Genomic DNA, 13,949 nt, shown 5'->3' on the forward strand with positions numbered 1-13,949 from the left:
TTTTTAAAGAATCATTACGTTTAATTCATTACATTGTATATAACCTATACAGCTATTGCACTTCTATTATCACTTGTAGCTTCAATTTTAGCATTTACACTATCACTAGTGGCACCATCCACCTCTTCACTCTCCCCCCTAACCCACATTGGATCTGGTTTTATCCTCAAGTACAAATTGTGGTGATCAAATTTCGGATGAGTATGCTCACATTCAGGACCTTTGGGACAGAATCCTGCCATGTAGTAAGGACATATACTTCTTCTAACATGACGGTTCTTACAATTGGATCCCTCGGCACAAAACCCAGCGTTATAATTCATGCATTCAGGAATCTTCAGCTGTGGGTCAATATGCTGATACAAACACTCACTACCTTGAGTGCAAAAGCCATTTTTGGAATAAAATAAACATTCAGGCATCTTGCGTAGATTGTATTCGTGCAAGAATTCACAATGATCGCCCTTCTTACATAACCCACGTAACCAATGCTTGCAGACAACTTTATTGGAATACATCTGTGGAACGTGCTTGTTGGGACAGTTTGAGCCTAGTGGACACGATGTTTGAGGGTTGTATGGATTGTATAGCGGGCATACTGGTCTATCTGGATTTAATCCGAAATTGTATTCGTTTCGTAGAAACGTTTCGAATTTGAATCGATGGCTTTGGTGATTCGGGTGGATTATTGGATTCAGGTCAAGCATAGACATTGGAAGAGCTCTATTGTAATCTGGATAACTCTAATCGGAAATAACTGAGAATGATATCCTTTCCCCCTTCCTGGTGTAGTTGTAGACAACAGTGGTGTATAAATTATATCTGATTATTAATCTTCAATGTAAAAAAAAATATATATATATTGAACATCTGTACGTCTATATACAGGATCACAAATACAGGTCATACAAATAGTTACACCAAACAGATCTCTCTCTGTCTTCTACAGTCAAAAGGACTTTGCTCTCGATTACACTGCGCTATTCTTCTCTTTCTATATATTACTTACCATTCTTCATCTTCTGTGCACAGCCGTAATGCACAATCGAGCCATCGCTCGACACGGTATAATACCCAAAGCCCAAGCGTTCATTACAGATTGAACATTTTTGTTTACCAGAGTTAATCTTGTAGCCCTCATCTTGTAGATTCAAGACCTTGTACTTCAAATTGGTGGAGCCGACTTTATATAATTGCGAGCACATTCGAGAGTCGTGGACTTTGTCGTCAACGCGTTTCACCTGATTGATGAGATATGGCGACAACTTTTGTAACGGGAACGATGGCGGAAGAAGTTCAAAGACCTTGTGGATTGACAATTTCGACCCTTCTTGAGACAACAAAGTGGCAATATCGTTGGTGTTTTCGTTGAATTGAAGTAGCAAATCTTCAAGCAACTTGTGAAATAAAGCGGTACCCAATGTGGCACCATTTGGTTTTTCATATATCCCTGCACAATACTTCATTGCCGCATCCAAATCATTCAACTGGTTATACAACACATCAATTGCCTTTTCATGCTCTTCGAGTCGTTTGTAAACAAACACGGTCAATCGAAGCATTTTATCCTCGGTCGTGGGAATATCTTTCAACACCGCCCACGGATCATAAAATTCACTCAGACGCAAAATTTTGCAGAGCTTTTTGTAGTATTCATCAACATTGACCCCATCTTTCATTTCTTTCAAGTACAAGCAACAAAGCTTTGTTTCAAAAGTGCTGAATAGTTTAGTTCTTTTCAATTTGTCCTTCACATCACTTTCATACAAGAGCCACTCTAGATATCTGATGGCAGTTCCATAGCTCTTTCTCTTGACAAAAAATTGATAAATCATTTCCGGATCATAACTTTCACATTCATACGAATCATTCATAAACAACCTTTCGCTATTCAGCGAATCTTCATCAAGGACCCACTTTGCGTACTCCAATATCAACAGCATATGTTCATTTGTCAACTTCAGCAAATACTGTACCGTCAATTCAGAACTCCTTGTGAAATCATCATAAACATTGTCATCCTCATTTGAATGACTCACCTGCTTGTCGTCGTGAGCTAGGTTGTACAACATTTCCAAGGCTTCACGGTGTAAACCACGTCCATAATAGAAATCAAGCAACTCCTTGATGAAGTTTGGTTGTTTGAGGTTCCTCTGCTGTATATGATTATGCACATTACTCATCAAACACTGATGAACAGTCTTGGAATCGCACTTATTGTTAGGCAAGCGAAGTAATGGACCAAGTAACATAGGCTTGCAATGGAAATAGCAAAGAAATAATGAAGTGTCAATCATTGTGGAAACACTCTCTAGTTGATTTTCCACAACGGGATATATATCAATCGGCTCGAGCTCAACATTTTTCCACTGTATGGTTCGTTTGTCATGGAATTGCAATAAAATCCGTCTTTGCTCTGTTAAAAAAATGATCAAGTTGTTAACAGCTTTGGCAAATCGGCGAACATTTTGAGCCTTGATTGACCTTTTTACTGGTTTAATGGATTTCCTGGTTGTTGCATCAGTTTCGTATTCGGATTCAATTAAAGGGTTCAATTCCAAATCTTCTATCGTAACGTGCTTGACTGGATTCAGCGCGGTTGTGTACTGGGTGTCTTTTGTGCCTATTTCGTCACCACCACCTAGTCGTACTTCCGCATTTAGAAAATCTGGAAACAATGCAAGAATATCCTGGTAAGAGAGTAACCACTCGGATCCAATTTCAACCAAAGACTCGTGGAATTTAGAATAAGCATTGAACAAGTAGATTGCTTTGAGTTTGAACAATTCTCGAAGCTTCAACTCCTTTGATTTGAGAGTGTCGAAAAATTCACCACTCTCAGCTGGCAATAAGGTCACAAGCTGTATCGCCTTGTCTAAACCAACGAGTCTTAAGTCATTATCCGGCTGCTTCGAAGAGCCCATGATTCTGCCGCTTACGCTCAAAAACTGAGTCAACTGCTGCTGGTACGCCACCACATTGAAATGAAATATACTTGTTCCAGACGCCAAAATCACAGTTGAGCCACAAGAATCTGCAATTATCAGGCTAGAGGATATGTGATGTAGCAACTTTTGAACAACAGAACCATTCAAGTCCACTACCTCCAATTTTTTTGCATATACTATCGCCAAATACATTGGGCTAATGGATACAACAGCTAACGGGACTGTCGACAACTTGATAGAGGATGTTGAGATCTCACCGGTATTCTTATCAAATAGGACAACAGTAGTGTCTTTGATGAATATCACCAGGTCACCCTCTGTGGGTAAAGTCCAAACCAGGGGATCCGAAGATGACAAGCCAAAGTATGTGAATGAAGTCGCCTGTGCGAATAGTTCCAAGTGGCCATCGCCCGACAACAGACAAACTTCAAGGTTTCCAAGGTCGAGCAAAAGGTGGTCACTTTCTGTCCCTAATAAAATGTGTCTCTCGTCGTAACTGTTTATAGTTCGTATTCTATCCTTTAATGCTATCTCCTTCACCTTGCTAAACTGTAAAACATTACGAGATTTGTTCGTTATTGATAAGATTAGCAATTTCTTTCTGTAGCCAATGATTAAGATGCGAGTCCCATCATGCTCAACATACAAGGGTTTCGCAAATTTGGTCTCCTCTAGAGAGTATATTAGGTTGGTATGGCTACCGACGAGCTCGTAGATCTTTAAGGCAGATACGCTGGTAATCAAAACAATTGTTTTTTGTAAGTTGGGGTGAGGACTCAGAATCGGAAGCAATTGAATAGTTGAAATATATGAGCCATCGATGGTAAGGTTCTTGTACACAGCAGACATCGTGTATCCATGACTTTCAGTAAATAAGTTTCTAGAATCGGCATGGGACTTGAGTGACCGAACTGATCGAGTAGCCAGTGAATTGGCGGTGGCAACTGTACTATCAAGCGTTGGATAGTCCGGACTTTTGTCCTGCTCTGGTTGCTCCAGTGCAGTGAAAAGTAGTAAATCTCCATTGCTACAACCGACATAAATTTGATTCTCCAAAAGAAGTACCGATGTCGCTCTGCCATGACCTTGACGTAATTGAGGTATTCGTAGTCTAGTGGTGGGTTCAAGGATGTCTATATTCATTGCATATTATGGATAGTAGCAGTCACACTCTATATGTTTTATGACAATTGCAAAGACTTTACAAATGATGATTTTCTTGGTCCATATGCACACATATACACACACAGAGAAAGTTATAAAATGGTAGCATCAATTAGAACCCTATCCTACATTATGAAGTTGATTACACTCGAACAATACTTGACAGCCTCATCCATCTTGTCATTCATCTCTTTGCCAATCTGAGAGTACTCGTTTAAGGCAGCACACAATTCGGAGGACTCTTCAGTTTGGTGAATAACATCTCCATGAACCTTCAAATATAACGAGAAAATGGTCTCAATGAGTTCGAAATCTTTTTTACTTTTCAAACCAACAATCAAAGCTGTAACAAAGTTTGTCATCTCTTCATAAGGTGGTTGTGAATTCAAGGACCTTATTTCAAGATCCAAACTCGAAGGAGGCAAGCCAACGAGATACTCTAAAAATTGACCGTAATTATTTCCCTCGGCTGAAGATCTCAACAATTTCGTAAATTCACTTTCGAAAGAGTGTCCATTCACGTTTTTCAAAGATACCAACCTGCTGCCTTCTTCAGAATTGTCTTGCACTTGTTCTTGTTGCACGCCTTCAGCAACTGATGCCCTATCTCCCACAGCCTCACCACTTAAGCTCAAGAAGAACGGAGCCTTTTCTGGTTTTTTGATTGCTTCTCTAGGCTTGTTGTTTTTCTTGATGGTGTCCAAGTGTAGCAATGTAGAGAACTTTGTTCTCGGTCCCAAAGACAAAGTTATCAAGTTGTCGTTTATTTGACTCTTGGATTCGTACTTTCCTATTGCCAAGTCCTCTTGATCCGGTTCCTCGTCCAAAGCACCATCTAACACGGTTGATCCACCATCACCAGCTGCATTGGGCAACAAAATAGTCGAGAATTCCTCTTCTTCAATGTGCCTTGTAGAAACCGGCTTAAATTGAGCACGGTTAGTCCACAACGAAATACCATTACCGGACACGTGGGTAGTCGCAATCAAGTCACCAATAGGAGAAAACTTAACGGATGTAGCAACTACCGGCAACACAACTCCGTCAATACATCCACCTGTTGGTAAGTCCCATGTTCTCATTGTGGAATCTAGCCCAACAGAAACAATCCACCTTCCGTCTGGAGAAAAGTCCAAACCAGAAATACGATTTGAATGTCCAAAGAGTACTCTGACAACCCTTTGAGTAGTAACGTCAACCACTACAATCGACAAATCATCCAATGTACATGCAATCAAATCAGATTGTTTGTGATACACCATAGCCGTAATTGGTGCATCCAATTGTAGTTTTCCCAAATATTTTGATTTTCCAAAGTCGTAAAACCCAACAACCCCGTCTAACCCTGTGCTCACCATTTTTCTGTTCATACCATCAATGGCTAAACCAGTTACTGCTTGCTTATGCAACATGTATTTTTTCCTCAATAATCCCGATTGTAAATTGTAGACACCAATACCTCCCAAGGAAGAACCAACAAGACCGAAATTTCCACATTGCGAAATACATACAGACTTACAAGAGCCTTGGTCAACAGTGTTCAAGACATTCTTTCCAACTCTCTTTGTGGAGGAATCCCATGTTCTAGCAAATGGTTCGTCCTTGTGTGCGGTCATGATGTTTTCCCAATCACCAGTTCTTGCCTCCGACGAAGAAATTGCAATGATTTCAGGAAACTTGTCCTTCAAGGAAGATACAACACCTGCTTGTCTCTTGCCATCTTTTGACTTGTGCATTCTCTGCGAAAACTCTTGTGCTTGTGCATCTTTTCTCAATGAAAAACTCCAAAATGACCGATCTCTAGAAGCACTCAATAGAAAATGGGTCTTGTCTTCGTCAGGAAATGTTATGGCAACCGGGGGTGCCGAATGACCGCCTCTCGATCTCAAGTGACGCGGGGGTGTGATGATGGAAGAGTTTGTTGTGGTGAGGCTTGGGTCAAAAACAAACTCCTTCAAGTGGTTGTCACCACCATTGGTTAAAACAATAGGCTGTCCATTTAAAAATTGGGCCCTTGCCACACCACCAAATGATTCCTTGTGGGCGTTTCTTAAAATATGTACACGACTGTTTTTATCCAAATCATGAAAGTACAAGTCACCATTATTCAAAGCGGCCACCAAATGCAGCTGACCATCTGTTCTGAATGATATTGAGGTTACCCTGGACGACGAGTCTGACCCGGATGTCACAATCTTATCTCCCAAAGTTGTCCCTTTTCTCAAATTGTAAATAAAGACATCACCGGTGGCTGTACCTATAGCTGCGATGTCAAGTGCAGGCGCACACTCAATACAGGATATACTTTCCTCACCGAATTGATGCTGTGGCGATTTGAACAAAAGCTTGCCCAGGCGAACATTGACGATCAAGATTGAAGTAGTAGTTGCAACGGCAATCTTGTTTAAATACGTAGGTGGGTGTACAATTCCGACAATGTCTCCATCGACGCTGGTATTAACAGTCTTCATGACTGAATACAAATCGGTTGGGTACTTGGACTCTTGTGACTTTTTGAAAACAAAAATTTCACCCTCCGAGCTACCTGCAACAAGATATTCTCCAAAGTAGCATAAGTGAGTAATCACCCCCTTGGTGTCGCAAGGCAATGTTGCCTCCAATCTTCCACGCCTGTAAATTCCAATCTCATTGCCACAAGCGGCAAAAATATAGTGATGGTGGGTTGCAAAGCAAGTGATCTTGGACTTGCTTTGTTTCTGAGACACAAATAACAAGTGAAGTGTTGCTAAGTCGTATACTTGAAAAGTTCTTCCTGTTGATGTGACGGCATAGAATGTCGATCCCAAGGTACCTATCGCAAACGGGGTCGAGTCCGTAACATTTCCCAAAACTCTAAACGGACTGAATATCCTCGAAGGTCTTGCGGTGTTCTTTGAGGGTACAGAGCTTTCGATTCTCCTCTTTTTGTCGAGCAATTCAACCATGTATGTATCAGATAAAGAAGGAGTATGCAATGAGCGATGAGGTTTTACCAAAATTGCAAAAACTGAAAAAAAAAAAAAAAAAAAATCAAAAATACAAAAAAAAGAAAATTGTAGATCAAGTTAGAGGTTCATCTGCTACATATACCCAACACATATATATACCGCATAATGACCATCCAGGAAAAGAGGCCACCCCAAGATGACTCGTTTGATACAGACTCAAAGAAGCAAAACACACAAGCATACGTGAAAGGTATCGCTGCTATAAAACCCGAATTCATTGTATCCAAACCATCACTAGCCACAAATGTTGTGGAATACGACGATGACGAGGCTGAAGGAGGGGACAGGACGTCCGAGGATGCAAGAGATGGCCAGCAGCATAAAAAGGGCAAGAAAAAAAGAGGCCAGAATCATGGTCGTGATTTAAAACAAAAGAAAGACACAATAAAGTTATGTCCATCGGTTATAGATCCTGATGATACAAAGTCGTGCTTTTTGGGTGAAGATAAATGCAAATTTTCTCATGATTTGGAAGCTTATTTTGTCTCAAAGCCAGAGGATATTGACGGAGTTTGCCCGGTTTTTGATGCTTTGGGCTACTGTCCTGCTGGTATAAAGTGTAGGTGGTTGAAGTCTCATTATGACAAAGAAACAAATAAATTGATCAAAGATTTAGCAAAGATTGAACTTGCAAGCAAGACTAATTACGAAGTAAACGTTATTGACAAAGAAGCCAAGTTTGCCTTGCAAAAGAAAAAATATGAATTCCGTATTGCAAAGCCGGTAATTGATTTTTTGGATACTAAAATTCAAAATGGTTCTATCGAAGAGCGTAAGGAAAATGAGGCCAGCTACGTTGAGCCACCATTCAAGGTTTCAGAAAAGAAGAAAATTAACTTGCACAGGGCAAAGATCGTGTCACCTTTAACTACAGTGGGTAATTTGCCGTACCGTCGTCTTATGAAGACTTTAGGTGCGGATGTCACTTACTCGGAGATGGCATTATCGATTCCATTGGTCCAGGGCCACAATCCAGAGTGGGCGTTACCAAAAGCTCATGTGAGTGAATACCCCGGATTTGGTGTTCAAATAGCCAGTTCCAAACTATGGTCCGCTGCAAAAGCCAGTGAAGCTATCTATGAAAACACCAACCATGTCAGTGAATTGAACTTGAACTGTGGTTGTCCAATTGATTTATTGTACCGACAGGGCCAAGGATCAGCATTGTTGGATCAACCACCAAGATTGCTTAGGCTCGTGAAAGCGATGAACGCATCATCGGGCGATATTCCCGTAACAATCAAGATCAGGACGGGAGTAAAGGAGAATAAAAACACTGCAAAACAATTAGTCGACAGGGTGTTGTCTGAAACTCAAGTCGCTGCAATCACCCTTCACGGGAGGTCCAGACAGCAAAGGTATTCCAAGGAGGCTGATTGGGAGTATATTCTGGAGGTTGGAAAAGTTGTAAAAGATTGGAATGCCAAAAGAGAAGAGGACAAAGAGTCATCTGACTTGGCACCGACTTGGTTTGTAGGTAATGGTGATGTCTACTCGCACGAAGACTGGTATAATCACGTGGATACCGAAGGTATTGATTCTGTAATGGTTGCCAGGGGTGCATTGATCAAGCCATGGATATTTGAGGAAGTTGAAGCGCAACAATACTTGGACAAGTCGTCCTCTGAAAGGTTGGATATGTTAGGCAAATTTGCCAAATTTGCTATTGAGCACTGGGGCTCTGATGAATACGGTGTCAACATTGCTAGAAGATTCATGTGCGAGTTTATAAGTTTCACACACAGATATATTCCTGTGGGGATAATGGAAAGATTACCACCCAAATTGAACGAGAGACCGCCTACATGGGTGGGTAGAAATGAAATGGAGACTTTCCTTGCCTCCACTGATTACAGGGATTGGATTAAACTCACAGAGATGTTTTTGGGTAAAGCTAGCGACGATTTTCAATTCGTACCTAAACACAAAAGTAACGCCTATGAAACCAAAGACTGATTTATAGTCTAGACAGTAATAAATAGGAGGAAAAATGACAAACACATCTAAACTCTCTGTTTCAACTCGGATTCACCTTCGTAATCCTTACTCAAGGTGCTAGCTTGGCTCTTTAAAGTTTCCAAGGTCTTATCCTTCTCAGCTAATTCTGCCTTCAACTTGACCAATTCTTCGCTATCTCCAGCGGTGGTGGATCCAGCTTCAACATTGTTTTCTTGTAAAGCATCAACCTTGTCCTTGGTAGCAATCAATTCCACTACCAAGTTATATGTTCTCGTCAAGATCAAAGTTAAAAACAAAGTGAATCCACAAAGGTACATGTTTCTTTGTGCATAGAATCTTCTAGCTTGGATCTCTGATCTGTCATTCATGATTGAAGTGCCTGGGTGAGCTTGGGTTGCTGAAGTTAACTCAGAAGTGACGGCATAAACACGGTTTACTGAATCAACAAACAAGACAAACACAAACCCCAATACACACTTTAATGCAATTTGGAATTGCTCGTTTCTAAACGGCGCGGAAACTGTTGTCAAGACTGTTCTTCTAACTTGTCTTGGATAAGGCAATGAAAGAATGGCGAAAAACACCATTTCAATGACAAGTAACCCGAAAACTAAGTTGTAGTACAATGCCATTTTTCTTTTTTTTTTTTTTATTTCAAAATTGTTTGGAGTTAAGTATGGAGATGTGTATCACTTGACCGTTGGTGGTTGGGGAAGGGATATACTTGGAGTATAAGTCACAAGATGGTTTCTGGAATTGAAAAATAGTATAAAATTCAACTTTGAATTCAGAAATTTAAACAGTGTATAATATGTATGCAAAATATAAAAAACAAAAAAATATGATAAAAAAAAATTTACAACTTTCCTTTGCACTTGTTGCTTAATTTATGACGTATTATTGTTGTTTTTCTTCTGTTTGTATGGAAGGTGTGCGGCTGTTTCCATATTAGGAAACGAATCTTGTTTGCTAAAGTTGCTGCTGCGTGAAATTTTCAACTTTCACTTTTTTGTGTCGTCTTTTACCAAAGACCCTACACTACCGCCACTAACAGATCTCTCTGATTTCGTTGTCTATTCGTACAGACTCTATAAAATCAATCACAATGCCATTTACATACCCATTGAAACTTTTAACGTGAAAGTGATCAAAAATGGCAATGAAAACCATAGAACTAGATATTGCGTAATTAAACAGATTGCTAAGCAATCCATCTGTAAATGTTCATCGCTGGTTGGATCGGTGTAGAATGCAGTAAAGTAAACTAATGAGGTGGCATTGGGTAGTCCAAATTCCAACACACTAACAAAACGAACTAGCTTATCGCCGGCATACCAGCCACCATTGTTGAATCCGGTTGTAACTCCAACTCCAAATATGGGAAGGATCACCAATCTTGTAAAAGTTATCATTAATGCGGTCTTCCAAAACCCCGGCGGCATTTTCTTCACCTGCAATCGAGCAAGAGTGGCACCTAACAATAGCAATCCCAATGGAACAGATGCATTACCTACGTAGCTGGCCAAGTCTATAAGAAATGATAGAGGTGGCTGCTCGTCGGGTGCATTCGGTATGTGTTTGCTAAAAGTGCTCGTCACAAATAACGCTTTCAATGGTGGTGACATACAGATAGCAATAGATGCGAGCAATGATATTGAAGTAGGGGCACGCAAATTTTGCAACATCTTTTTGACAAAGGACTTGAATTTTGACTCTTCAGTCTCAATCAGATCTTGTTGCGGTTCGCCTTCGTGCTCTTGTTTTGAAAGAGACTTTTGCAACTCATTGTTCTTCAATGTATCAAACTCAGAGTATTCATTGATCACATCCTCAACATTCTGTGATTGTTGTCTTCTCAAATCATTTGATCTGGGGGGCACCAAATCAAGTGGCCCACTCGTGGTGGCTGAGCTGTCTGAACCTCTTCGCCTACTTGATTGCCTTCGACTAAGTGACATGGATCCTGAGATTGACTGTTCTTCTTGTCGCCTAGATTGCGCTTGCAAAAATTCTTTATGCTGACGCTCTTCATCCAATGCATCTGCTTCCTTGTGACGTTTCTCTTCGCTCAGTTCGCTGTAGATAGAATCTGAAGACGAGTCGACAACTTCGTCATCTGCTGTTTCATTTCGCGAGTGTGCAGTAGCCCTGATTGCATCTCTCGCATCGTTACTTGTCGTTTGTGTTGACTTCTCCTCCGTATCGTCCCTCTCGCTACTCAGTTTCTTGGTCAAGTTTGTTGCTCCGCTTGAGCTTCTTTCCAAGTCGTCTTCTCCCTTTAGTTCATCTCTAAAGTCCCATTGTATCAACCGGAATAAGCCAAAACAAAACTGAAGCAATGTCATACCCATTAAAAAGATACAAACGTATGCCACACCTTTATTTCCCTCTTCTGAAGTGAAAATCGTCCCACCCTTTGCAAAAGTTTGCAAGTAAGCAATGGGTAGATCACTAATATTTGGAAATATACCCACTGATATTAGCCCTCCTAACCACCTCTTTGGAGATTTTGTTACTAAATGTATGCCATATGCCAGAAATCCACCCACAGTAAACAACAAACACGAAGTGAACAAGATTATACCGATGTTTTTGATATCCGACGATTTTAAGTAGCTCACCATATTGTTGAAGATCAAACACGGCATAATGGCCGTGACTATTGTGTCGGATATGTCACGGCATGTAGTGACACTGAGGATATTTCGTTTGGCAAGGATGAACCCGATTGCAATGATGAAATAAATTTTGAATATGGGCTTCACTGCCGAATATATGACTAGCCCCAACAGAAGACTCTCTGAGTCAGACATTATGTATACCTATTCTAGTTTAATATGCGTGCAGGTATAAGATGCTCAAGTTGCACCAAATCATGTGTTAAAAAAAAAAGATTCGAAACTGGTTGAAATGGTTCTAGTTTCTGTTGTGAATAGATCGTCGGAAACCAAAAATGAGTGATGTAACTTGCTTAGATGATGCTTTTTTGGATGATCAAAGTGACGTTTGGGTGGACAAGAACAAGAAAGGGTTTGACTAATCAGAAGCAGTACTAAAGTATCTCTTCAAATGGTTTGCAAATACATCAACTGGTAAAATACAATAAGAAAACGCATCTTTTTTGTTTTTTTTTTCTTCTCCTATTACGCACTGCATATAAGTAAGTGTCTTGAACTAAATTATTTCTTTTGTTCTCCGGAAAAAGGAGTCCGCCAAAAAGATAACCGTTGACGTGGGGGAAAAAGCCTCCTTGGGTACCTCTGGCAAGCTCAAGTTAGTAGTGTGCCGCAGTATAGAGAGACTTTCTACTTGCACACAGAGTGGAGCCATTTGAAGTATGGTTGAATAGTCATTTACTCTACATGAACTACCGAAAGCACAAGAAGTGTTTTTTATTTTTTTTTTTGCGGAGGTGGGGGACCTCAAAAATAAGCCATCGTGCATAAGCATGTTATTACTCCGAAAATCTCTTCACTTAATCTACTTCAATTGGCACATCAGGGTACAACCATGTTGCTCATTTCCAGTAGACTGTGATAGACATCAGAAACATGGAGAAATTATGTGGATGATGCTAAACATGTAGCCCAAAGAAAAAAAAGAAAAAAAAATTCTCCTCGGTTATCAACGGCCTACCCAAACCGCGACTGCAAAAAAGTAAAGTGGTATATAGTTCGGTCCGACTCAATGAGACTGATCTTAGCGTAATATTTCTACAATTCAATTCAATGCAAATGGAATCAATTAAATAACTGACACATAGATCGTGTGTCATGTAAGAACCGAAATAAATAAAAACAAGCCGTAATATGAAATGAGGGGGAAAGAGAGAACTCCCCGCCAATCTTGCCACTGGCATGATCTCTCTAATCAGCTGTACGTATCCTCATCAAGAGGCGCAGACCACTGAATCCACCGTGGATGGTGTAACTATCGCTATCCGAGCTAGCCCCGTACCGCTGGTGTGCTTGATTGTAACAACGTCGTCAATTTTGCAAATTTGAATACCATCAAGACAATCCAAAAGCTCTTCTAACTCGTCGTCATCATCATCATCATCCTTACCAATCACTGGATCAAACCCAACAATCTTTTTGGTTCCTGCGTCGGAAAATACAGATTCGGTGTCGATATCATCGTCTTCCATCTCAAACGAGCTGGCTGATTCTGCAAACGACTGAGGTGAATCTGGAACCCGACTATTCTCCTCATTGATATTTAGCGTTTTCTGACTGCTTGTAGATGCTAAGGCCTTGGTCTTGGTATTTGAAACAGCATTCATAAATCTTTGAGAAGGTAGTTTCCACTTATCGAATATCCGAGCTGGTGAGCGTCTGGGGATGGTCAAGTCTGTTCCAAATGGTGACTTCATGATCGTGTTGGTGTTACCGGTGGTATTGTTGGTGCTATTTGCTGTACAATGTAGATCCGAGTTGACTCCACCAGGAGGGGTAGACAGGTCTGCGTCAAACGCAAGGGATTCCGTGTATAATAAGTAGTCTTCGAACTCTGTCTCTGCCATCAACTTTGGTTTATACCTCTTCCATGAAAGAAAGTGATAACCGAAAGTTGCAAAAGTTGAAAATTTTTTGGCAAATCGAGGGGTTTGATGATCCTTTTAAAGTTTAATTTCTCAGAGGGATTAGCTGTTTGGCCCTTTTTTTTTGTGGTTTGTTTTTTGTTTCTTACTCTGTTCTCAAAAGGAAAGTTTGCTCCTGTTAGCTGATGCAATATGAGTTATTTGCAGTAAGATTTGAAAAGGGGTCTTTGATTGAAAAATTTATTAGTATAGGAAGGTAGGCTAGAACAGACACTTTTCAGTTTTACTGGAAACGGCATAGAAGAAAGTATCTGGAGAATATCGCTTATT

The 13,949-nt window shown here is 40.4% G+C and overlaps 4 protein-coding genes across 4 annotated transcripts; 1 reads left to right on the forward strand and 3 right to left on the reverse strand. All coding sequences in view use genetic code 12, as the record gives it.

The window, feature by feature from the left end:
- Positions 1 to 44: 44 nt before the first annotated feature.
- On the reverse strand, positions 45 to 7,057 carry UTP21 (rRNA-processing protein; the record flags this gene model as incomplete). The annotated part of the gene is made up of 3 exons (XM_051753997.1): positions 45 to 743; positions 1,044 to 4,081; positions 4,261 to 7,057. 3 exons carry the CDS (start codon positions 7,055 to 7,057, stop codon positions 45 to 47), a joined length of 6,534 nt encoding a protein of 2,177 aa, XP_051607020.1.
- Positions 7,058 to 7,225: 168 nt separating this feature from the next.
- KGF57_004484 (tRNA dihydrouridine synthase) lies at positions 7,226 to 9,076 on the forward strand (the record flags this gene model as incomplete). Its single annotated transcript, XM_051753998.1, has 1 exon — positions 7,226 to 9,076. One exon carries the CDS (start codon positions 7,226 to 7,228, stop codon positions 9,074 to 9,076), a length of 1,851 nt encoding a protein of 616 aa, XP_051607021.1.
- A 47-nt stretch (positions 9,077 to 9,123) lies between these two features.
- Positions 9,124 to 11,892, reverse strand: ECM3 (putative ATPase; the record flags this gene model as incomplete). Its single annotated transcript, XM_051753999.1, has 2 exons — positions 9,124 to 9,623; positions 10,200 to 11,892. 2 exons carry the CDS (start codon positions 11,890 to 11,892, stop codon positions 9,124 to 9,126), a joined length of 2,193 nt encoding a protein of 730 aa, XP_051607022.1.
- A 1,076-nt stretch (positions 11,893 to 12,968) lies between these two features.
- Positions 12,969 to 13,601, reverse strand: KGF57_004486 (uncharacterized protein; the record flags this gene model as incomplete). Its single annotated transcript, XM_051754000.1, has 1 exon — positions 12,969 to 13,601. The coding sequence occupies one exon, from the start codon at positions 13,599 to 13,601 to the stop codon at positions 12,969 to 12,971; it is 633 nt and encodes a 210-aa protein (XP_051607023.1).
- Positions 13,602 to 13,949: the final 348 nt, after the last annotated feature.

The sequence above is a fragment of the Candida theae genome, assembly GCF_024610275.1.
Source record: "Candida theae strain CBS 12239 chromosome Unknown scaffold19, whole genome shotgun sequence".
NCBI lineage: Eukaryota > Fungi > Ascomycota > Pichiomycetes > Serinales > Debaryomycetaceae > Lodderomyces > Lodderomyces theae.